General features: G+C 37.3%; 1 protein-coding gene across 4 annotated transcripts in view; it reads right to left on the bottom strand.

The window, feature by feature from the left end:
* Positions 1–208: 208 nt before the first annotated feature.
* Positions 209–26,538, bottom strand: part of PHF6 (PHD finger protein 6) — a 55,626-nt gene continuing 29,296 nt past the window's right edge. Inside the window, exons 6-11 of one of the 4 annotated variants that reach the window (XM_011948722.1) lie at positions 15,653–15,819; positions 15,340–15,483; positions 14,198–14,302; positions 12,155–12,288; positions 3,680–3,809; positions 209–3,343 (exon numbers count right to left, since the gene is read on the bottom strand). In XM_011948722.1, coding sequence (XP_011804112.1) covers positions 3,680–3,809; positions 12,155–12,288; positions 14,198–14,302; positions 15,340–15,483; positions 15,653–15,819 — 680 coding nt within the window. In that variant the 3' untranslated portion in view covers positions 209–3,343. Of the gene's footprint in view, positions 3,344–3,679; positions 3,810–12,154; positions 12,289–14,023; positions 14,303–15,339; positions 15,484–15,652; positions 15,823–26,538 lie in introns of those variants that run through there. The other 3 variants (XM_011948721.1, XM_011948723.1, XM_011948724.1) reach the window with 3 other exon arrangements.

Genomic DNA, 26,538 nt, shown 5'->3' with positions numbered 1-26,538 from the left:
TTGCAGTTTCTCTCCATGATAAAACCTTTATATTGTGAAACTTTGAACTGAATTCAAATTCACATTTTTTTTTCTCCCACACTTGTTTAATGAAAAGTTATTAAGCTAGGCATTTTACTCTGAAATAAAGCAAGATTAAAAGGAACACAATACTATTGCTGTTATCAAATAAGCTTCAGTATACACTTTCACAAAAAAGACAAACAAATATGAAAGTCATAAGTCATTTATTGAATGAATAGTATATGCAAGAATACCAATAAAAGGAAACTAATACTACAAACTACAATTTTGAAAATAAAGCCAATATAACAGGAACAAAATATACATAACATGAGAGGAATGTTTGATTTTTGACCCATAATGCATTCCTTATCTTTACAATTAACCTAAATGTCTGTTAGAACAAAACTGTATACCTTGGTCTAACTTCAGTGCTTTTTTTTAAAAAGCAACAACACTCTAGAACACTTTTTCTTTTGCTTTGAGATATTTGAGATTCACACATTTGTTCAAGTACACAGATTCTGATTCAATAGCAGATCTACAGATCTTGTTATCTCTTAATATCTTGAGTAGCATGTACTTCTGAGCAAGTACTATCTGAAATTCTAAAACTGCTGATCCTTGAAATAAAATTTACCTCAGTTGTGGGTTTTTAATAACTTGAGATGAAAGTAAAATTCACCCCTACCCCCCTACCCCCAGGAACAAAGAGCTCTTATTAAAAGTATAGAAACTCAAGTCTATCTTTCTACTCTAAAGAACATTTCCTACTAACATTTCTGGTAAGGCAATAAATGCTCCAGAATAATCTTCAATATACGCTTGCAAAGATTACACTGTTTAATATCAATAACAAAAAACAAAACAAAAAAAGAAAAAAGAAAGAAAAAAGACGCTTCAAAATTTCAGGCTAAAATATGCATAAAAGACAGTAACGGCAGTATTTTTTGAAATGATGTAAATGTTATATACTTATCAAATAATGTCATGCTTATTAAAACTACAGTTAAAGACTTAAGAGATGTACAGTAAATACACTGCTGAGGTCCATTTTTCTAAATATTAATACCACAATGTAATTACTACCCAGAAGATGATGATGCTACTTGGGAACATAAGTACTGTACAATTTTTACATTGTAAGGCACTTTTACTCAGCATGTGACGAAAACATGATTAGAGAATCAAAACATTGGAGGTTTACAACCAAACATGATTTTTCATGTGAATTCAATTTACATTTGAATTTTTAATGCAAGATTGTTTAGCCAATCACACCACAGTGAGAAAAACAGGTAGTCAGCCACTTATCTAGCCAACCAAAAGGTAAAGTGCTATTCTGGTTGCTAGTGGCAGAAAAAGGGCTGAAGAAACCCATACAAAGTTATACATTTTACTACATAACAAATTCATCAACTGACAGCTATAGTATTTGAACTCCTTTATATAATTATTGACTGGCCATGATTACCCCTGGCACCTTCCATTTTTCCTAAAAAAAAAAAAAATGATTACAGTAGTTGTTCAAAAATGAAGGAGCTCTGTTGTCCCATGGGTAAGTCTATGGCACACAATGTAAAAAATGATCTAGACACAGTGATTTAAGGATTTTAAAATAATGATTTTCAAGCTGTTGTAAGGAAAGAAAGTACAGATCCTTTGGGAGAAGTCACATAGCCTGGTAAACAAACAGCTAGATCTGTCCTTGCACTTCAAGTCATGAATTTTGAAAATCACATACACACAAAAACCCAATGGCATATTAAGAGCAAAAAGAGAAAACATACAGGGCAACCCACTACTAAAGCTAGTTTCCTTCTAAAAATAGTAAAAGATGGTTAAAATAAAAGCAAGCATTGAGTCCCTTGATTTAAGTAAATGTGTGAATACACACTTGACAAACATGACCTTAAGGGACTCACAGTTTTTAAAAAAAGCAGTTATTAAGCACAGTGTAATTTTCCACCTGTTACATTTTAAAAATGCTGCTCTATCAGATGTAGAATATCTCAATGTACAGTCAAGTTAACATGATTATTCCTTATTTAAAAATCTGCTTTATTGCGGTGGCTTAATAATTCAACTAGTCAAAATCCCTTCCCTTGGTATTGAGGTGCTATGGTAATATCAGGCAGACCACAACTAAAGTTATTTGGTTTTGCCATAAAGAAATGCATAAATGTGCTTCAGCAGGTAAGTGGAAGAAAATATCACTACCTAGAAATGCCAGTGTGAAAATCCTTTCTAAAAAGCTAGGTTCTTAGGCTTTCAAAACCAATTCTGACAATCGATAAAACACCACCAGGCTCTACAAGAAGAAAAGTAGGGCACAAAAGCCTGTTTTATAGATAACCAAAGCAATGACTGAAAACATTAAAATATTAAATAAAGTTTCTAAAATAGTGGTCACAAAAGTAAAAATAAATACTGTTTTATGCAAAGACTTTTTTACTCCTACAGCATGAGACCTCCTTACGTACTCTGCACCAGTATGGGAAGTGTTCCACACAACAGGGCACTTGAGAGGAACACGTCTCGGACGTGATGTCTGAAGTCCTTAGCAAGCAGTAACCCTTTCTTTACATCTTAAAAACATTTAATTTGCTGTTGCCAAATGTTAGTTTAAACTTGAAGGACTCAATCATTTTGCCAGAAGTCCTCTGTATAATATAGAAAGAGAGGAGGTGTGCTGTCAAGAGAATTTTGGCAAAAGCACTGGAGCTCATAGCTTATAATTAGCAGTTGCCTGAGTCCATGCTGGTCAGTGAGAACAACTTTAACAGGAACCAAATGAAAAGCTTTAGCGTACTTCTTGGAAGAGATTTTTAGCATGTGCTGTTAAAGCCAAGAGAAAAAGAAGGTTCTCTTCATTTCTAGCCTCCATTACTTGAGTGTGAAAAAAAAAATCCACAAATTACCACGTGCTGCCACCAGTGGCACGTTTGCATTGTAAAGGAAAATTTGCTTATGCTTTCCTTTGAGTATGGATCCACTAAACAAACTTAAACACTCTAAACAGCAGAACTTTGTTCAGTCCAGAAATATAGCTTACTTTGTTTCATCTGCTTTAACTGTTGACACTATACACAGGGTTAATAGTGTTTCAATTGCTTCCCAGAAACTGCAAACTATAGCTAAGTAATATCAACATGTCAAACTCAGCCTTCTAGTGAAGGCTCATAAAACAAACAAGACATTTTTAGGCAGTTCAATGAAGGATCTAAGAGTTGGGCAGTAAAAAGTTACAAACCCTTTTTGATTTTAGAAAACAGTGAAAAAAGAATAGTAGTTATGGATGTCTTATTCATTCCCAGTTTTCTAACTCTGTCCCATGAACCTGTTTAAAAGATGATAAAAAAATGTAAAATATGATGCTGGAGGGGAACACAATCAATATAATGTTATTGAGGAGTGTGATTATCTTATTGATTTGACATTACAACTACACTTATTGATAAAGCAGATAGCTTGTTTTTACGGTTACAAAATCAGCTAGTTAAAAAAAAAAAACAACTACTATGCAAGCCTACAAAATCCTCAGCATTTTAGTAACATGCTCTTAACTAAACATAATAGGATTTAAAAAAATCTTACTGCATACCATTACTTCAACATGTATGTATCAGTGTGTATTGTATCCTCACAACAGATCCCATATAATTAACTTTCATACCTAGTTTCCATTAAGTTGCTGCTGAGTTAGTTGTTGCTGATCAATTTCTACTTTTCCTCGGCTTTTACTTTCTCGTTCCTCATCTTCTTCATCTCTCTCATCATTTCCGCTATGATTTTTACAGTATAGTCTATAACGATGAAAGGCAAAAATCTCAAAATGCTTTGTCACTGTTGAACATTCCTACCAACATTAGTGGATAAGGCTAGTGCCCATTTAAAACATGGGTTTCCTCATCCACACTTTAAAAAATACTCCCCAATTAGTTACAGACCCATTTTTATCTAAAAGATAGGAAAACACACTACTATTGAGATAATAAAAGTTCATCTGAAACAAAATCTCTGGTTTAAGATGACAGTTATCATAAAGCAATTACTCATTTTGCCCAATGAGATTAAAAGCAAAGTTTTGGCCAACTTAAAAATACCAACCTTCAGGTATACTGATGAAATAATCAAATTCTATAAATTTGTTTCATATATTTAATTTAAAATAACATTTCAGGAAATATATATTCTATCTATACTGCTGCCTTCTGCTCACATTTGATGAAACAATTTTACTCAAACTCTTCAAATGTCTTTTCATTATCAGCATCCTAGCCTTCACTGGAATACCTACAGGAGTCATCTAACAGTTTTCCGGCACTGCATTTGGCTATGTCTCTTTTAATTCAGACTGGTCCTTCCAACTTCTTGTTTTTACATGACACTGACTTTTTAGGATGAGATCAGACCAAACAGTCTGTCAACTGTAGCACATTCTGGACTTGTCTAATTGTGGTACTGTTTTATTTGGTTCTCTCTCGCCCTGTATTTCCTATACACTGGGAATAAGGTCTAAGGGCTTGGTCAGCTTCAGGTTCAGCTTTTCTTTTTCAGTCAAGACATTTTGTAGGTAATCCTGCATACTTCAGGAGGCATCTAATTTCAAAATATCCTGCTACTGGGTAACATTATGTTTGATCATTTGGTTAAAGTAGTGGTGATGGCCAGATTTCTCCATTGTAAAGGTAGGTTTTCCCCTTTAAATCTGGCAAGTTATCTCTGGAGTGACACTTTGATTATCATGCTTGGTTCTAACCTTTTATTTGGGTATATAGACTGTATATTTAAAGTTCATTAAGTTTTTAATAAAAATCATAATATAGGTGATTTGGACAATCAAACAAGGGCAGGCTGATTTGAGCCCTTTTTTCTTTTTGTATTATACTTTAAGTTCTAGGGTACATGTGCACAACGTGCAGTTTTGTTACATATGTATACATGTGCCATGTTGGTGTGCTGCACCTGTTAACTTGTCATTTACATTAGGTATATCTCCTAATGCTATCCCCTCCCCCCTCCCCCAACCCCACGACAGGCCCCGGTGTGTGATGCTCCCCACCCTGTGTCCAAGTGTTCTCATTGTTCAATTCCCACCTATGAGTGGGAGGCGATTCCTCAGTTTTATGCCTATTATACATAAGACAACAATGGAAGAATGCTTAGAACATGTTCACTGGATGCCCTCTTGTGGTCAGCAATAGATAAAAGAAATCATCTAGGAATTTACATGTCTAGTTTAGATTATCTAAACTAAGTCTAATATTTGAGTAGAATAAAAGGCAAAGGTGGGGTTCAGGACACAGTGGACAACAATAACAACTGACTTTAGTTTTGTTCATTATTTTTCTTTTTAGTCTTAAAACATTTTCAATAACTTTCAAAGAGCTAGGGAGAATTTGTACACTTCAAATACTACACATTGGGAACTACCTCTTTTTACATTTTTAAATCATGAGTTTAAATATCAAGAGTGAGATTCCTACACAATAGCACCTACGAAGAATCTTCCCATAAAATATAACCCGAATCTAATTAAACTTCTGAACCAACTTCTAGTTTACAAGAAATGGGAGAGAGGGATAGAGACACAAGTAAAATGACATCATGAAATGGCAAAGAGACAAATCTAGAATGTGGGACTTAGGACAATTTATCGAGGCTCTTCAATAAGTAACGGGACAAGTATGTCCGTATTTAGACTTAAGAGACATATCAAATGCAATGGATGGACCTTGCATGTATCCAGATTTGAACAAATTAAGTCTAAAATGAGATTTTTTTTTATACAACTGGGCAAATGTGAAAATGGATTGGGTATAAGATGATACTAAGAAATAATTGTTAATTTTACAAAGTGTGATAATGGAATAATAATTATATAATGACAAGAGATCTGGAATTTTGCTTTAATATATATACTTCAGGAAAATAAACAATATACTCCAGGAAAATAAACAATTAGATAAAGCAACTGTGGCAGTAACTTGGTAACTGCTGATATGAGGACTTGTTATACTATTCTGTTTTTGTTTACATTTGAAAATCATCTTTTTAATAGAAAGTTTCCTCTAAAAGGGCAAGTGCTTTGTTGTTGGAGCAACTTTTAATCATTTTATGAGATTAGTTTTTACTTGCAGAATATTTCCCATAGGCCCTTATATGGCCTTCACTAGTCTAGGTGCCAAGGTCACAGGTGTCAACTGGTCAAACAAGGTCCCTGCTGTCACAGAACTCCTTTTTTTTTGAGACGGAGTCTCGTTCTTTCACCCAGGCTGGAATACAGTGGCACCATCTGCAAGCTCCACCTCCCGGTTCACACCATTCTCCTGTCTCAGCCTCCCGAGTAGCTGGGACTACTGGCGCCCACCACCACGCCTGGCTAACTTTTTGTATTTTTAGTAGAGATGGGGTTTCACCGTGTTAGCCAGGATGGTCTCGATCTCCTGACCTCAAGATCCACCCGCCTTGGCCTCCCAAAGTGCTGGGATTACAGGCATGAGCCACCGCGCCCGGCCAGAACTCCATTTTTTATAGTGGGAGGCTGACATTTTAAAAGAATCCATATTTAAATGGTTAAAAATACAATAAATACAATAAAACAGGATAAACATAAATAACACTTATTATGTACCTCTCCCTCGTCTTTTGAATAGGAATATAGTCAGGACCCAGAAAGGGCTGGTAAGGAAGAAAAGCCATAGTTAGGAGACAGGGAAGCCATTTCTTTTTTTTCTTTTCTTTTCTTTTTTGAGACGGAGTCTCGCTCTGTCGCCCCAGGCTGGAGTGCAGTGGCACGATCTCTGCTCACTGCAAGCTCTGCCTGCCTTAGCCTCCTGAGTAGCTGGGGACTATAGGGGCCCACCACCGCGCCTGGCAAATTTTTTAAGTTTTAGTAGAGACAGGGTTTCACCATGTTAGTCAGGATGGTCTCGATCTCCTGACCTCGTGATCCACCTGCCTTGGCCTCCCAAAGTGCTGGGATTACAGGCGTGAGCCACCGCACCCGGCCAGGGAAGCCATTTCATTCAGAAATATTCCTCCCTGCATTTCCTCCTATTTGTTCCTTCTTCTCTTGCCAAACTACCCACCTATATGGGTTCTCATTTGAACTCAATGGTCTCTATCTGGAATCCACATTACAAGTGGATTGCAGAAACAAATCTCAACAGGAAAAAAGTAAAAGAGCAATTCAAATCATTATGGATCCAAGTACAAATATTTTTGTTTTGAGACGGTCACTGAAATATGGTTGTCTAATAGCTAAAAAGCAAAAACAACCTAGATGTCTGAAAAAGGAACCAACAGAATAAACTGATATACCTATATAATGGAATACCATGCAATCATTAAAATAGATGTAGGCTGGGCACAATGGCTCATGCTGTAATCCCAGCATTTTGGGAGGCTGGGGCGGGTGGATCGCTTGAGCCCAGGAGTTTGAGACCAGACTGGGCAACATGGTGAAATCTCGTCTGCACAAAAAAAAATCAGCCGGGTATAATGGGGTGCCCCTGAGGTCCCAGCTACTTGGGAGGCTGAGGTGAGAGGACCACCTGAGCCTGGGAGGTTGAGGCTGCAATGGGTTGTAATCGCACCATTGCACTCCAGCCTAGGTGACAGAGTGAGACTGTCTCAAAAACAAAAACAAAAAAAAACCAAAACCCAAAAACCAAAAAAAAACCAAGATGTAAAATTGATTAATGTCACACAAAAGTGTCTCAGATAAGTGGGAAAGAGATTATAAAATGGCATAGATAAGAAAATCTTTTTTTTTAAGAAAGCAAAGGAATAAAAGGATGGCTGCCCCATAGGCAGAGCAGCAGAAAATCCTGTTTTTATAAATACACGCACATAATCACATAAACGTCTAAGAGAAAACATTCCAAAAGATTTAAAATTATTACCTCTGCGTGGTAGACTTAAAGTTGACATTAAGTATTTTTCCTCATCTATATTTCCATTTTTCTTCCAAAATGAAAATGGAAATATTTTCCATTTAAAACTATTATAATAAAAGCATCTAAAAGTTACATTTTAAATATAATAGTTCTCCATATAATCTGATTTTGGATATTTAAAATCAGCCTGTTATTTTAAAATGTTAATGGCTACTTTAATAATAATACACTGCTCATGAAGATATTCAAACACCACAGAATCCTATCATGGAGAATATAAACTTGCCTCTTCTCCTCCATCCCTATGTAACTAATGAGAAGTAATATAACCATTAAGCTTGTTGAATACGTTTCTAGAGATTTTTCTACGTACACAAAAACATACACACACATATGTGGAAGGAGACCTTAAGGAGGGGTGAGCAGAAGGATGGTGATGTAGGTCTTTGACAACACTGAAAAATTGCCTACCACATCTGGATTGCTTTTCTCTGCATGTCTTTTAGGTGAGAAAGCAACCCTCTCTCTTGTTAAGCTGCTATTTTTTCTTTCTGTTATATAAGGTAAACACAACCATTACAAGTGAAAATTATATCGCATTTAGCCTTTCAAATAAAACTGTCAAAAAATTTGGATTTGATCAAAATTATACCAAATTTATACATTTGGTGAGAATAGGTGTCTTTCGAAGATGAGTTTTCTATCAAGGAACATAATATATTTCACCACTCATTTCAGTCCTTTGTAAAATGTAATTTTTGGCCAGGTATGGTGGCTCACAGCTGTAATCCCAGCACTTTGGGAGGCGCAGGTGGGTGGATCACTTGTGTCCAGGAGTTTGAGACCAGCCTGGACAACATGGTGAAACCTTGTCTCTACAAAAAAATAGCAAAAATTAGCCAGGCATGGTCACGTGTGCCTGCAGTCCCAGCTACTCGGGAGGCTGAGATGGGAGGATCACCTGAGCCCAGGAGGTCGAGGCTGCAGTGAGCCATGATCATGTAGTGGCACTTCAGCCTGGGTAACAGAGTGAGACCCTGTCTCCCCACCCACGCCCCAAAACAAAGCTTTGTGTGTGTGCTTTTTTTAAATGGAAAAAATTCATCTTTAGTGTATGTGTGTTTGGCGGAGTATGGCAGACGATTTTCGTTTACATTTTCTAACTAGTTATTACTGGAATTGTTTTTTAAAAGTCATCTCATATTCAGCAATCTTACTGAGCTCTTACTAATTTTAATAAATTCAAAGTTGATTCCTTTGAATTTTCTTGGTAGATAATGATATAAATAACAAATATTGATCATTTTATTACACACTTTTATTTACTTTTATTTTTATTTGAGATGGAGTTTCGCTCTGTTGCCCAGGCTGGAGTGCAGTGGGGCAATCTCGAGGCCGGTCTCAAACTCCTGACCTCGTGATCTGCCAGACTCAGCCTCCTAAAGTGTTGGGATTACAGGCGTGAGCCACTGCGCCCGGCCTTATTTTTTAAGTTGAGACAGGGTCTCACTATGTTGCCCAGGCTGGTCTCTACTTCCAGGGCTCAAGCGATTCTCCAGTGTGGGCCTCCTGTGTAGCTGGGGCTACAGGCGTGTGCCACTTTGCGTGGCTAATTTTTAAACGTTGTGTAGAGATGGGTCTTACTATATTGCCCAGGTTGGTCTCGAATTCCTGGCCTCAGGCAATCCTCTTGCTTCGGCCTCCCCAAGTGTGGGATTTTAGACGTGACCCACTGCACTGGGCCTCTTTCTTTTTGTCTTGCATCAGCTTAACCCTCTAGAAGAATGTTAAAAGTCATGCTGGTAGTTGGCATCCTTGTCTTCTTCCTAATCTGAATTAAAGTATAGTCTAATGGTTTTCAATTAGAGATGAACATAAGAATCACCTGGGGAGTCACAAAAGTGCATGGTTTGGGCCCCAATCCAGACCTACTAAATTTAAATCTCTACGGGTAGGGCTCAGGCATGAATATTTTAAGAGGGTCTTATCCACCTCACAGTGATTCTGAGGCTCACTCCTGGTTAAGAACCATTGCTCCTTTACTTTAACAACAAATAAGCTATTTGCTGTTGTTTTTCTCATAAACACCTATTAAGATTCCTAGCTTACCAAGAGCACTTGTTACTTTAAAATTCAGAAACTGATGTTGAATGTTATCAAATGTCTTTTCACCATCTATAAGGAAGGTGATAAGATTTTTATTTACTCTACTAACACATTATATTAATATATTTCCTAATTTTGAACAGTCTTTTTTCTTTCTGTTTTTAAAATTATATAGAGACAAGAGTCTCGCTTTGTTGCCTGCACTGATCTAGAACTCCTGGCCTCAAGCAATCCTCCCGCCTAAGCCTCCCAAAGTGTTGAGATTATAAGTGTGAACCACTGTGCCCAGCCTGAACAGTCTTTCAATTCTTAGAATACAGAACTGGATTTGACTTACTAATATTTTATTTAGAATTTTTGTATATTTATAAAAGTGAGATTGTGGCTGGGCATTGCTCATGCCTGTAATCCTAGCACTTTGGGAGACTGAGGCAGGGAGATCACTTGAGCCCAGAAGTTTGAGACCAGTCTGGGCAACATAACAAGACCCCTCCTCAAAAAAAAAAAAAAATTAAAAAAATTAGCTGGGCTATAGTCCCAGCTATTTGGGAGGCTGAGGTGGGAGGATCACGTGAGGCCAGGACGTCAAGGCTGTAGAGTCATGATCGCACTACTGCACTCCGGCCTGGTCAACGGAGTCAGATCCTGTCTCAAAGCAAAAAAAGGGAGACTGGTCTACAGTTTGTTTGTTTGTCTTTTAACGTATCTTTGTTAGGTTTGGAACCACAGTTATGTAAGCTTTACAGAATGAACCAGTAAGTTTTCCATCTCTTGCTATGTGCTGGATCTCTTAAATAACATTGGGATTATTTGTTCCTTAAAGGCTTTATAGAACTCACTTGAAAACATTTGTGCCTTGATTATTAAACAGAATTTGGCAAATTTTATTATATAGCATAGCGCCTTATGTAGGCACCCAAATGACTTGGTGACTGCTTGTGCACATTGTCTTTTACACAGAATACTAGACCTGGAAGTTATTGGTTTATTGCATTCTAGGCATGTAAGAGTAAGGAAGTGCTTTACAACTCTGGACAGCGAATAAAAACTTCAGGAGTACCTGCCAACTTATACTCGTTGATTAAACAAATGGAACCATTACATTAACACCACCTAGCCCAAGGCAGCACGGGTAAGTGGAAGACCCATAAAAAAGAGGCTGACCCCCAATCCCAAATCTTCAAACTTTATTTTTTCACCATCTTCTCAAGAGAACCTTTTGCCTTCTATCTATCACATCCTATTCTAAGCTACCAATAATTCTCACCTGGACCACCAGCACTAGCCTCCTAACACATCTTCCCATTTCCACCTCTGCTTGCGTCTCACTCACCCAGGGCTCTTGCATATGTTGTTCTCTCTGCCCAGAATACCTCTCCCAACCAAGGCTCACTTTTGTCCTTAATATCTCAGCTTAAAGCTGAGCACTATTTCCTTCAGAAAATTCTTAAGGACTCCCCACTACAGACTAGGTTACCTCTTCCTTCTTACATGCTCTCATAACACTTTGTAACTTCTCTGGAACACTTATGCTGCTATGTTGTAATTGAATATTTGTCTGGCCACTTAAATAATAGGTCTCTCCCAACAGACTGTAAGCTTCTTGTTGCCCAGGCTATAGTGCAATGGCACAATCTCGGCTCACTGCAACCTCTCCCTCCTGGGTTCAAGCGATTCTCTTGCCTCAGCCTCCTGAGTAGCTGGGATTACAGGTGCCTGCCACCACACCTGGGTAATTTTTGTATTTTAGTAGAGACGGGGCTTCACCATGTTGGTCAGGCTGGTCTCAAACTCCTGACCTCAGGTGATCCACCCGCCTTGGCCTCCCAGTGCTGGGATTACAGATGTGAGCCACCGCACCCGGCCCAGTGTATGTAGTTTTGATCACTGTTATATGCCGAGCTTCAAGCACAATGGCTGGCACACAGGAAGCATAACTAATATTGGATGGATGAATGCTAATCCAGGGATATGTAGTCAGAGGAAAATGCCAATTGTAGTACTCATTCCTTACACAATGTGCTCAGTATTCTATTCTATACTTAACTAAATACCACCTAAGAATAGAGATTGAGTGAACTCATGTCATCTATTTTACTTACTAATATGTTTAGGGAAATAGACAATTGTTGTTTTCTTACTTGTAAATTCCTCGTGACATATTTTCAATGTATTTAGCTTTGTCTTGTACTCCACAGTGGTAATGGTAAGTCTTAACACAGGCTTTTATTTCACATCCAATAGTAGCACCAGGCTGACTGCAAAGTGTACATTTCTGTATAAGGAAAGAGAAATAATCGTAAGCAGTATTTCAAGAAAACAGCAGCCATTTTCTATTGAAAAAGAATACACTGAAATTATCACATAGCATATAACTGAAATAACGCTGCAACTTAAACCATACTTTGATAAGCCCTCTAATATTGCCATCCCCTGATGTTTCTATTACTTAACATTTATAAACTGCCGGCTTGTTAGAAAAACTACTGACCATCCCAGGTCTGACATCTAAATGTAGATAAGACTCTCCTTAATACTGCCAAATACACAAAAAGAATGATGTTGTATATTTTAGTGGTTGGTTTCTTTTCCTCCCTAAGATCAGATCCTTTCCTATTATGATTAGGGGAAAGAATAAGAAACCAGAAAAGCAGTTCCCCCACAGAGGAATCACTACCAGTAGACAAAAGTGCAGAGGGAGACTAAAGGGGCTGAAATCTTTTCAAGACTTCTCAGTTTGGCCTAGATAAGCCTTGCCTGAAGAACGTTCGGAGATTAAAAGGTAACTGTTGAAAAAGGGGTTTCAAGTCAAATAAGTTTGAGAAAGGATAGGTTAAGCAGATCACTTTATTGCAGGACTTCTCACAGCCTTTTCTCCAAGGATGGGGGCACAGAGTAAACAGTTTTCAAGTTTATTGAAATCTAGATGCCCTTTTATCTCTGGAGGGGTGGGGGAACATCTTGATGAACTAACTTCCTTTGGAGCACAATTGGAAATGCTAGGTTAGTGTTCACCCCAACCCTCAATGGTGCACAGGTAAACAATAAGTTGGCAAGATAATTGAATTGCTATCTTAGTCACCTATTTGGACTTTAGCTGTATTATACAACACTGCTCTGAATAATACGATAAAGTGGTTTTTCCTTTTTTCAGTACCACAGGCTCTGTTATGAAAGTTTCCTTTTCAGCTGGGTGCTCACGCCTGTAATCCCAGCACTTTGGGAAGCCGAGGCAGGTGGACTTCATGAGGTCAGGAGTTCATGAGAAGCCTGGCCAATATAATGAAACCCTGTCTCTACTAAAAATACAAAAATTATCCAGGTGTGGTGGTGCATGTCTGTAATCCCAGCTACTTGGGAAGCTGAGGCACGGGAATCACCTGAACCCAGGAGGCAGAGGTTACAGTGAGCCAAGATCGCACCACCGCACCCCAGCCTGGGCGACAGAGTGAGACTCTGTCTCAAAAAAACAACAACAAAAAAGGCCTATATGAAACAAGTGCCACAAATTTTGGTAATTGATGAAGCAAGATGACGGATAGATACGTGTTACTAGGCTTTCCAATTGTGGTATGTTTGAAAATTTCCCAACAAAAAATTTAAAAATTAATTTCTAGAGACAACTGACATATTATAGCATTCATAAGCTATAAAGGAGTAAGTGATCAATAAAGATGCCAATATTTCTTAGAGCTACTTGTTGGTAATTCAGTATGTTTAACAACATGAGACTAAGGTGTAGTTTATATTATTTTATTTAAAAAAACTTTGAACGCTATGACAAACATTTTAAGAGGCAGTCCTGTGTATGTGTACTTTAAAAAGAAAGCCCTGAAAAAAATTTCCTTTAAGCAAGCTTACACAATGTAACATTTTAAACTTAATAAAGTTTGTCACATTCATATCTTCATTTATTTTATCGTTAAAGGCTTGCAAATGCCTTGAAATGTATATAAATCTTCTCAGTATAATCCTCTTAAGTAATGAAGTTACATAGAAAGAGAAATAAGTTTCAGTAACATTAACATCCTTTATTATATTGCAAGTAAGTCAATATACTTTGCTTTAACATATGAACTACTTTATATTAAATTTTCTGATGACTGGATAAATTTGGGATGTACTCTAAATTTAAAGCAGCAAGTCAAGTGTAATGTTGCATAACAAATATAAAAACTACAGACCATTCTTTTTCCTCGCTTAATCTCCTGAAGTACAGTTTTAATATCAAAGTCTCCAAATTCTGCTCTTGATGTTGTTGTGAGCTGGACTGTGCCAGAAGAAAACAACTAGAGAAGAAAAATGCAGGAACATTAACATTCAGAATCCTTATGAGAAAAACATTAAATGTGATAACAAATGTGTTATATTTAATTTCCGAAGAAAGATACTCTTTCCTTAATAATCAAGTATCTGCTCAAATATTTTTAATATATTTACATGTCTGATTAAAATACAGCCAAAATGATGGACATTGAAATAAAAATGAGGACTGCCAGTGTGAAGCCAGGATTAAATCGCTTCAAGCAATGAAAATTTCAACTATGTCACTCTATTTTCAACTATTTTACATTTCCACAAAGTTTTAAAAAGCAGTTTAAATTGGCAAATTTCAACCATAGACGCAGATCAGAATCACTTGGGGGATTTTGTTTTTCAAACTAGACATATATGAGATCTATTCCACAGGGTTCCTAGATGCACATATTTTGGAAAAAGCTCACCAGGTAAATATGATATGTACTCTGGTTAAGAACCTGTGACATAAATAATGTAATTTTAAAAACCTTATCAATGGGATGAGTCATTCAATACACTCCAAGTCAAAGATATTTATGTGTACTGTAAGTCAGGCATGGATCTAAGGATATCAAGATAAAAACTTATTCTTATCTTCAAGGAATTTAAGAGTCTGTTAGGGAAGATAAGTTCATAAATGAATAACTGTAATACAGTGTGTTAAGTACAACAGAGATAATTATTAGGTTATAGTAAAAGTCTAAATATATTTCATGACATGCTTATAAATTTTTAGTTATGAAATAATTAATTACAGATTATCCTAACTACAGTAACTATAATTAGAATTACTTCAAATCCTACTAAAACATAAAGGCTATAATTTAACAAAATCTAAATTTTATTAAGATTTGGGATTACAAGATATACTATTCATAACTCTAAAATACTAAAGCTTGTACGGAAAGTTTTTTGGTTACTAGCTAAATGATTTTTTAAAAATCATTTGGGCTTTTAGATCACAGGGGAAACAAAGGAAAACAAACAAACAAAAAAACAAAATTGGGCTTAAAAGAACCATGTTTACCATGCACTTATAATGGGCAGCTGCCTTCTTGGCATTAAATATATGCAGTTTTCCTCGTGCTTCATTTTCTTCCTCCCCTACATGGCAAAATCCACATTTAGGCCTGGTATCACTAGGGCTGCTTCTGTGTGGAGACCTATCTCTCTGCAAATGTAAAAGAAAAAAAAACTTAAAAAAAAAAAATCATGAAAATATGCTATCAGTATTTCAAGCTTATTTAACATTTCAAATGATGAACTTCACCTACAGATAGTTTAAATGAAATATTCATGGTGCAACAAAAAGTAAGAATCCAACAGTTTTTTTTACTTACATAGGAACTACTTTCCATTTCGTCTGTTCCATGGGAGGATGTGGACCTGGTATCTTCTGACAGTCCTTTAAAATTAGTTTTTCTTGGCCTTCCTTTGCGACTTTTCTTTTTACTTTTAGGTGATGAGGGCTCCAGTTCATGTTCATTAAAACTTTCCTCTAAATCAGCTGCTTAAAAATGAACAAAAACCTTTTATGGACCAATCTCAAAATAAGTATTAGTTCATGGGTCTTTAGGACATATGTTTCTCCTTAGAATGAAACTGTCTCCAGAAATGAGGAGAAATGGTCTGTGGTATGCTCAATATAGCAACCCAATGTTTCAAATAAATGCAATAAAAATCAAATACAAATAGTTTAGTAAATTAATTTTTAGAGTTTGCTTTTGCATTTTTTTTTTTATCACAGGTTTCAAAGAGTTTGTAAAAGTAGAACACTTACCTAGAAAATACACTTATTGTAACTTGGAAAACTAAATGAAAATAAAGTAGATATATTTGTGCTATCCAATGTGGTAGCCACTAGCAACATGTGGCTTAAAAAAAATTAAGTCAGTTATAATTAAATACAATTAAAACTTCAGTCTCATAGTCACACTGACTGCACTGTAAGAGCTTATTAGCTACATGCGGCTAGTTGCAACTGTATTAGACAGCACATATACAGTGTGACTGTCACAAAAAAAGTTCTATTGGATAACATTGGTCTAGATTACTCTTCAAACTATCATGAAAACTGAATGAATAAATTCAACAAGGAAGTCATTTACAATTGAACTAATGGATCAAATAATTAAACAAATATTAAGTACAAAAAGAATTTCTAATACAAGCAGTAAAAGAAGTATGTTGCTAGTTAGTTGCATACGCTTTAATGAATTAAGCAAAACTTACGCAGAAATTTGAGAACTGCATTTCTCAGTAATCTGAAAAGAATTTCTACCATAATGAAAGGTGTTTCATCAGTAGTTTACTATAAATATTTTATTTATTGAGGGCCTCTGTATAAGATAATGTATTGGCCGGGCGCGGTGGCTCAAGCCTGTAATCCCAGCACTTTGGGAGGCCGAGACGGGTGGATCACGAGGTCAGGAGATCGAGACCATCCTGGCTAACACAGTGAAACCCCGTCTCTACTAAAAAAATACAAAAAAACTAGCCGGGCGAGGTGGCGGGCACGTGTAGTCCCAGCTACTCCGGAGGCTAAGGCAGGAGAATGGCGTAAACCCGGGAGGCGGAGCTTGCACTGAGCTGAGATCTGGCCACTGCACTCTAGCCCGGGCGACAAAAAAAAAAAAAAAAAAGATAATGTATTAATATTTAGTGTTTAAAAGGGTAACAAAAACCAAATGTTCACTTGCCATAAGGTCAAACTATGGAAAGTTTTAGGTACAGCTCTAATATCTTCACCATTTTTTCCTTTACCATGTTATTGATTATAATTCTAGAGACTAATTTCTCAATGAGAAACCGTATCAACTCCTATGCTCAGATGTTAATATCTTTCCTACTACTTTGAAGGTTGTTTATTAGAAACGAAAGCACATTTATTATAAGAAAAGGGCAATTCAGTTGGTATACCTGAATATATATAAACTAAGGGAACTACAAGTATTAGGTTGTTTGCAAAACAGTTAATAACAATATACATGAGTGCAACGTCACAGAGCTGTGGTAGGACCTGAGGGAGTTAAGGGGAAAAGGTAAAAGTTATTGGATAGTGTTTTATAGGCAACAACATAAATTCATGTGAATAACTTCCTGTGAAGACAGAGAAGTCAATTAAAGATGTTGCCTCTCCTTAACACAATAGCAAATTTCATGTCAGAATATACTACTTAATTTAAATATTCAAATTGACAATCTTTAATACACGGAATTTCACTAAAAGCTGTTAGAATTACTTGCACTTGGCTGGGCACGGTGGCTCACACCTGTAATCCCAGCACTTTGGGAGACCGAGGAGGACAGATCACGAGGTCGGGAGTTCAAGACCAGCCTGGCCAATATGGTGAAACCCCATCTCTACTAAAAATACAAAAAATTAGCTAGGCGTGGTGGTGCGTGCCTGTAGTCCCAGCTAATTGGGAGGCTAAGGCAGAAGAATCACTTGAACCCGGGAGGCAGAGGTTGCACTGAGCCAAGATTGTGCCACTGTACTCCAGCCTGGGTGACAAAGCAAGACTCCATCTCAAAAAAGAATTACTTGCACTTGCCAAATATTAAAATTTCTCAAAATGAAAAATTGTAACCGTTTCAATCATTCTAAGACATCTATGTGTATGTATATATAAAACATTCAGTTTTATACATATGTATACACATATAATATATTCAGCTATCTATTATGAAAATAAGCATCACTAACACCATACATAACACTATTAAATAACATTTAATAGTTGTTTAACAAATAACATTAATAAACAAATAAGATGTTTAATAAATAACATTATTAAACATCTATAAAAATTACTTAAGAACTCATTCCATTATCAAGCCAACATGATTAGTTTCCCACATGGCGTATTTGTTCTAAATATGAAATCATTCCACAAAAATTTTTAACAACTTTAACATCAATAGTAAAAGTCACGAAAGATTCATATATTTAACTATATTAGACTTTCAAACTTCTGAAAAGTATAAATTAAAAAGTGGTAAATTTGGGCCGGGTGCGGTGGCTCACGCCTGTAATCCCAGCACTTTGGGAGGCCAAGGTGGGCGGATCACCTGAGATTGGGAGTTCGAGACCCTCCTGACTAACATGGACAAACCTGTATCTACTAAAAATACAAAACTAGCTGGGCATGGTGGCGCATGTCAGTAATCCCAGCTACTCGGGAGGCAGAGACGGAAAATGGCATGAACCCGGGAGCCAGAGCTTGCAGTGAGCCAAGAGCCCACCACTGCACTCCAGCCTGGGCAACAAAGTGAGACTCCGTCTCACAAAAAAAAAAAAAAAAAAGTGGTAAATTAAAAGTCAGACAATAAACTGGAAAAAGGCTGGGCATGGTGGCCAAGGTTGTTCGATCACTTGAGGTCAGGAGTTCAAGACCAGCCTGGCCAACAAGGTGAAAACCCATCTCTACTAAAACTCCAAAAAAAAATTAGCTGGATATGGTGTCGTGTGCCTGTTAACCCAGCTACTAGGGAGGCTGAGGCAGGAGAATTACTTGAACTCAGGAGGCAGAGGTTGCAGTCAGCCGAGATCATGCCACTGTACTCCAGCCTGGGTGACAAAGCAAGACTCTGTCTCAAAAATAAAATAATAAAATAAAATAAAATAAAATAAACTGGAAAAATATCTGCTTCTGCTGTACCTCTGACAAAGAATTAGTATCATTTTGACATGATAAGCTCATACAAGATTAAGACCCAAATGGAAAAATAGATCAAGGATATAATCAGATAATTCTCAGAATATAAGTAGTTAATAAGCACAGTTTAAAAATATTTAACTTCTCCAGAATCAAAGTGCAAATTAAGTGATATATCATTTTCACCTATCAAAACAGCAGACTTTAAATAGTTATTAAAAGCTAAAATAAAAACCACAATGAGATACCATCTCACATCAGTCAGGATGGCTATTATTAAAGAGTCAAAAAACAATAGATGCTAGTGAGGCTGTGGAGAAAAGGGAACGTTTATACACTGTTGGTGGGAATGTAAATTAGCTCAGCCACTGGGGAAAGCAGTTTGGAAATTTCTCAAAGAACATAAAACGGAACTACTATTTGACCCAACAACACCATTACTGGGTATATATTCAAAAGGAAACAAATCATTCCACCAAAAAGACACATGCACTGGTATGTTCACCACAGCACTATTCATAATAGCAAAGACAAGGAATCAACCTAGGTGTCCATCAACAGTGGACTGGATAAAGAAAATGTGGTTTGGAGTGGAATGCCCTGCTACATGGAATACCCTGTAGCCATAATAAAGAATGAAATAATGTCCTTTGTGGCAATAAGGATATGGCAGGAACAGAAAACCAAATACAACATGCTCTCACTTATAAGTGGGAGCTAAACACTGGGTTCTCATGGACATGGAGATGGCAGTAATAGAAACTGGGGACTACTAGAAGGAGGAGAGAGGGACAAGGGCAAGGGGTGAAAAACTAACTATTGGGTACTATGCCCAGTACCTGGGTAATGGCATCATTCATACTCCAAACCTCAGTATCACATAATATATTCAGGTAACAAACCTGCGCATGTACCCCGAATCTGAAATACAAGTTAAAAAAAAAAAGGTACAATAAACCCAACAAAATATGTGTTAGAAAGAAAACATAAAACAAGTGCCCCTAAATGGAGAGATAGACTATGTTTCTGAATGAACGTGATAGACAGAAAATCAGCTCTCACTAATCTGACTTTATGAAATGAAACTTAAAGTTGATTCTGTGGTCTTCTGGAAAATGGATGAGAATACACAAGATGAAAAAAAGAATACACAAGAGTATCCTTTTGAAAAGAAGGTATCAAAATATACTATAAAGCAATAGCAGTGAAACCACTGGCACAAGAATAGACACATACCAGTGGAAGAGAATCTCCAAGTTTGAAAACAGACCCACATGCACATGAAAATTGAAAGTATGGTAATGGCGGCATTTCAGGTGAGTGGAAAAGACATAATGGCACAACTGGCTATCCACCTTTTAAAAACGGATACCTCATACTATATGAAAAAGTTCAGATGGATTAAAAATCTAATTGTAAAGTAAACTATTAATACAATACGAGAAAATAGAGGAGTATTTTAAAAAATAATCTTGGATCAGGACATATAAGAAGCCCTAAAGGAAAAGACTGGGAGATTTGACTAAAAATTAGTAACTTTTGTACAGCTAAAGGCACCATAAACTAAGTTAAAAGAAATACATTGGGCCTGGCGCGGTGGCTCAGGCCTGTAACCCCGGCGCTTTGGGAGGCCGAGGTGGGCAGGTCACCTGAGGTCAGGAGTTTGAGGCCAGCCTGGCCAACATGGCGAAACCCAGTCTCTACTAAGAATACAAAAATTAGCTGGGCGTGGTGGCAGGGTGCCTGTAATCCCAGCTATTCGGTAGGCTGAGGCAGGAGAATTGCTTGAACTTGGGAGGCGGAGGTTACAGTGAGCCAAGATCGCGCCACTGCACTCCAGCCTGGTGACAAGAGCGAAACTCTGTCTAAAAAAATAATAATAATAAATAAATAAATTGGAAGATCATTTGCATGTAGTGACAGAATATCTATATTATAGAGAACACCTGCATATCAATTTTAAAAAGACAAACCCCAAGAGAAAAATGCACAAAGAATAGGAAAAGGCAATTCACAAAAGAAATATAAATGACAAAAAAAACCATGAACAGAGGCCCAACCTCACCAGTGAAAATGGAAATTAAAATTAAATGAAATAATCAGACAAAAAGACTTATACCTAGCACAGGTATGGGAATTTGACGTTGTTGGTGGGAACATAAACTGGGTAAACAGTTTCAGAAGCAACGTGACAGTACTCATTCCCCATGTTAAATGCATAGACCCTTTGACTTGGCAACCCCATTTCTAAGACTTTTATCTCATAGAGTCACTCGTATAAGTACATAAGTATATTATGTATAAGGGAAGGTGTTGCAGTATTATTTGTAATCATGAAAAAACAGATATAACCAATTTTATTAATAGATAAATCCTTAGGCCTGGGCGCAGTGGCTCACGCCTGTAATCTCAGCACTTTGGGAGGCCAAGGCGGGTGGATTGTTTGAGGTCAGGAGTTCAAGACCAGCCTGACCAACATGGTGAAACCCCGTCTCTACTAAAAATACAAAAATTAGCTGGGTGTGGTGGTGCACGTCTGTAATCCCAGCTACTCAGGAGGCTGAGGCAGAAGAATCGCTTGAACCCGGGAGGCGGACGTTGCAGTGAGCTGAGATCACGCCATAGCACTCCAGCCTGGGAGACAGAGCAAGTCTCAAAAAAAAAAAAAAAAAAGTGAAAATCTTCCTTTCACCTTCTACTTCCACCTGCTCTGTGCTTCCAGCTGGCTCCTCAGTCTCCCTAACCTGCCTCCCTCCCTAACCTCCTGACCTCCCACCAAGGAAAGCACTGTTAACTGCTTCTTTTCTCAACCTCAGTGTATAAGAGTCTGGGTTTGAATCTTGGATCTTCCACATACTGTGTATCTTTGGACCTGAAACCTACCTCAGGGTGTTCTTAAATTAATTACATGAATTCGTGCATGTAAAGTACTTAAAACATTGCCTGGCATATAAGATGCTTTTAGTAAATGCTATTATTTTCTCTGCATATGCACATGTTTTTAAAATGGTATTCTAAGCACACTATTCTGCATCTTGCTTTTTCCACTTAATATAGCTTGACAACTTTCCATGTCAGTATATAGGAATTTACCTCCTTCCATGTAAGAGCTAATAGTAATCCATCGTATTTAACCAGCCCCCATGGTTATGACTTGTAAGTTTTCAGTGTTTTTGCTGTTACAAATGTGATGAACATCTTTCTCCATTTATCTTTGCTCACTTGTACAGTATCTTTACAGCTTTCATTTGTAAATATGTGTGTATAAGTTGGAAATAGAATAGTAAGAGCTAACATCTGAGCTTTTGAGTTTTCACCATACCAGATACGCTATGTGGTTTATATGCATTATCTCATTTGAGCCTCACAATCACTCTACAAAGTTGTAACGGTCATCTTCCCAACCCCCCTCTTCACCCTCCACCGCCCTGTTTTACAGATAAGGAAGTTTAGAAAGGTTAAGTAATTTTGCCCAAGGTCACAAAGCTAGAGAATGGCAGAGCTGGGACAAATACATATATGTCAGTGAATAACTACAAGTATGCTCTTAAAATAGTAATATTCATTGTCATGGAAATACACATTTCCATATGCTCCTGGATGTTAGAAAAAGAACAGTTATGCTTATGTATGCACATAATTGGTCTGGAAGGAAACACAAGAAACTCACAGATAGTAGTGTTTGCTTTTAGCAGAAGAATTCACAAAAGGATACAAGGGCACAGGTGACAGGAAAGCCTGATTTTTTTACAACGTTCATGTACCTATTCAAAATAAATACGATAAAAGGTAAAACTTTACACTTGTATTCACAATTGCAATTTCTAAAAATCCAGGCTGATAAGGTAGGTGACAAAATAGGGTTGTCCTCCTTCCCAAGCCACCAAACATTCCCAGCCTCTTATCAGCACAGCTTGCAGATGTCTGTGTCACTTTAGAATGGCCAGGCCCCTCTCTATTACCCTTCTGCTCTTTTCTGGCCCCTATGGGGAGGGGAATGCCCAACTTACCAGGACACCAACTCTCTTGCTAGTACTGTAAAGCCCTGTCTGTCCCTTTCCTGATTCTTTTCTCTTAGTAACCAATGTTTTCCTCATTTTACAACTTCCTGGTTTAAGCTCCACCTTCCTCCTCCTAAGTTCTCCCATCAGTTAACAGTGTGAAGTAGAAAGGATAACTGGACAGAACGTCTGAAATTGTCACTTACTAGGTCTTAACTTGGTTAAGTTACTTACCATTCACAAGTGTCCTCATGTATCAAATGGGACTAATGTTAATACCTTTCTTACAAGGCTGCTTGAAGAAATTACTTGTGAAAAATGTTTTGTAAACTATAAAATTATATTTGTTAGTTAATACTCTTGGCATTATCTTGTGTAGACTGTAAGCTCTTTGTCCACATGGGGACTCTTTCTTAAATTCCCCAAGGTGCTCACACTTTGCAGGCACTCAATAAATGTTTGTCAGAGTTAAAAAAAAAAAAAGAAAGAAAGAAAGAAAGAAGGATAAGTATTAAGATTGAGGCAAGCATCACCACCTCTGCTTTGAATCTTCATGGTTGCTGCAAAAGGGAAACTGGAGGACATTCGTCCTGCTTTTTCCAGTGTAAACGTGATGCGCATTTACTCTGTATGTGCGGAGTCATTTGTGAACTCAGTTTCCTGCTTTTTCAGGAAAGGTATCAGGTAAATGATTTATATATATATATATATATATATATGTATGTATGTATATAATATATATACACATACACATGCATATACAAACATATGCACATATACATACACATGAATACACAAATTTGTAGCACACACCCAAAATATATTATTAATTAAGTGTGCTAAAATGAAATCTGATGCCTGGGATTACTTCAAAATAATCCAGATGAAGAAAGTGAGTGGGGGGTAAAGATGAAACGTTATGCTGTTATTTCTACTTTTGCTTAAGTTTGAAATTTCCTATAATGAAAGTTTGTACAATGTGCTAAATCAAACATGAGCATACACAATGCCTAACACAGTACTCTGCACATGGGTGAATCAGAAAGAATATGGAGTAGGCCAGGCACGGTTGCTCACGCCTGTAATCCCAGCACTTTGGGAGGCTGAGGCGGGTAGATCATCTGAGGTCAGGAGTTCGAGACCAGCCTGGCCAACGTAGCAAAACCCTGCCTCTACTAAAAACACAAAAATTATCCGGGCATGGTGGTGGGCGCCTTTAATCCCAGCTACTTGGCTGAGGTGGGAGGATCGCTTGAACCTGGGAGGTGGAGGCTGCAGTGAGCCGAGATCGCACCACTGCACTCCAGCCTGGGTGACAGAATGAGACAAACAAACAAAAAAAGGATATGGAGTCAGTTTTACATGGTGCAAAGACCACAATATGAATACACTACTAAAATTTTCCAAGTTAAAGTACAAAGAATTTAAATTCCATTGTCATCTAAGGAAGAGCACATGAAAAGATGGTGATAAAAGCAGGTGGAAGTTTAAAGGAATAATAATGATATAGAACACAGTATTTACAGACATCTTCAAGATATCGTGGGTTTGCTTCCAGACTACCACAGTAAAGCAAGTATCGCAGTAAAGCAAATCACACGAATGTTTTCGTTTCCCAGTGCATTTAAAAGTTATGTTTACACTATATTGCGGTCTGCCATAGCATTATGTATATAAAAAGGTATGTACCTTCATTAAAAATACTTTATTGCTTAAAAAAAATGCTAACAATCATCTGAGCTTTCCAGTAAGTTGTAATCTTTTTGCTGGTGAAGGGTCTTGCCTTGATGCTGTTGGCTGCTAACTGATCAAGGTGGTGGATAGCTGAAGGATGGGGTGGCTGTGAAAATTCCTTAAATTAAGACAACACTGAAGTTTGCCGCACTGATGGACTCTTTCTTTTGTGAAATATTTCTCTATAGAATGAGATGCTGTTTGATAGCATTTTACCCACAGGAAAACTTCTTTCAAAATTAGAATCAATCCTCTCAAACCCTGCCACTGCTTTATCAACCATGTTTACGGCATATTCTAAATCCTTTGTGGTCATTTCCACAATGTTCACAGCATCTTCACCAGAAGTACACTCTATCTCAAGAAACTACTTTCTTTGCTCATCCATAAGAAGCAAACTCCTCATCTGTTAAAGTTTGATCATGAGATTGCAGCAATCCAGTCCCATCTTCAGGCTCCACTTCTAATTCTAGTTCTCTTACTATTTCTACCACATCTGCAGTGACTTCCTCCACCGAAGTCTTGAACCTCTCAAAGTCATCCGTGAGGGGTGGAATAAACTTCTTCCAAATTCCTGTTAACGTCAATATTTTGACCTCTGTCCTTGAATCACAAATGTTCTCAATAGCATCCAGAATGATGAATCCTTTCCAGAAGGTTTTTAATTACCTTGCCCAGATTCAACATAGAAATCACTATGTATGGCAGCTACAGCCTTATGAAATGTATTTCTTAAATAATAAGACTTGAAAGTCCAAAGTACTCCTTGGTCCATGGGCTCTATGGACTGTAGAATTAATGCTGTACTAGCATGACATGAAGACAACATTCATCTCCTTGCAGATCTCTGTCAGAGCTCTTGGATGACCAGATGCACTGTCAATAAGCAATAATATTTTGAAAGGAATCTTTTTCTCTGACCAGTAGGTGTCAAGAGTGGGCTTAAAATATTCAGTAAACCATGCTATAAACAGATGTGCTATCATTCATTTATAGAGCATAAACAGAGTAGATTTATTGTAATTCTGAGGGCCCTAGGATTTTTTAAATGGTAAATGAGGATTGGCTTTAAAGTCACCAGCTGCATTAGCCCCTAACAAGACTCAGTCTGTACTTTGAAGCTTTGAGTCCAGGCATTGACGTCTCTCTAGCTATGAATGTCCTAGATAGCATCTTCCTCCAATACAAGGCTGTTTCATTGATATTAAAAATCTGTTGTTTTGTATAGGCAACTTCACCAATGATCTTAGCTAGATCCTCTGTATAACTCACTATATTTCTACATCAGCACTTGCTGCTTTCACCTTGCATCTTCATTGTTATGGAGACTTCTTTCCTTCAATCTGATAAACCAACCTCTGCTAGCTTCAAATTTTTCTTCTGTAGATTCCTCACCTCTCTCAGCCTTCATAGAATTGAAGAATTAGAGGCTTGCTCTAGATTAGGCTTTGGCTTAAGGGAATATTGTGGCTGGTTTGATCTTCTATCCAGACCACCAAAACTTTCCCCATATCAACAATAGGGCTGTTTCACTTTCTTATCATTTGTGTGTTCCCCGGAATAGCACTTTTAACTTCCTCCAAGAACTATTTTTTTGCATTCACAACTTGGTTGTTTGGTACAAGAGGCCTAGCTTTTGGCCTGTCTCAGCTTTCAACATGCCTTCCTCACTAAGCTTAATAATTTCAGCTTTGAATTTAAAGTGAGAAAAGTACAACTCTTCCTTTTACTTAAACACTTAAGAGGCCATTAGAGGGTTATTAATTGGTCTAATTTCAATACTGATACGTCTTAGAGAATAGGGAAGCCCAAAAAGAGGGAGAGAGATGGAGA

The sequence above is a fragment of the Colobus angolensis genome, unplaced genomic scaffold (genome assembly GCF_000951035.1).
Source record: "Colobus angolensis palliatus isolate OR3802 unplaced genomic scaffold, Cang.pa_1.0 Scaffold283, whole genome shotgun sequence".
Taxonomy (NCBI): domain Eukaryota; kingdom Metazoa; phylum Chordata; class Mammalia; order Primates; family Cercopithecidae; genus Colobus; species Colobus angolensis.
This window is presented reverse-complemented; position numbering and strand designations above follow the sequence as displayed.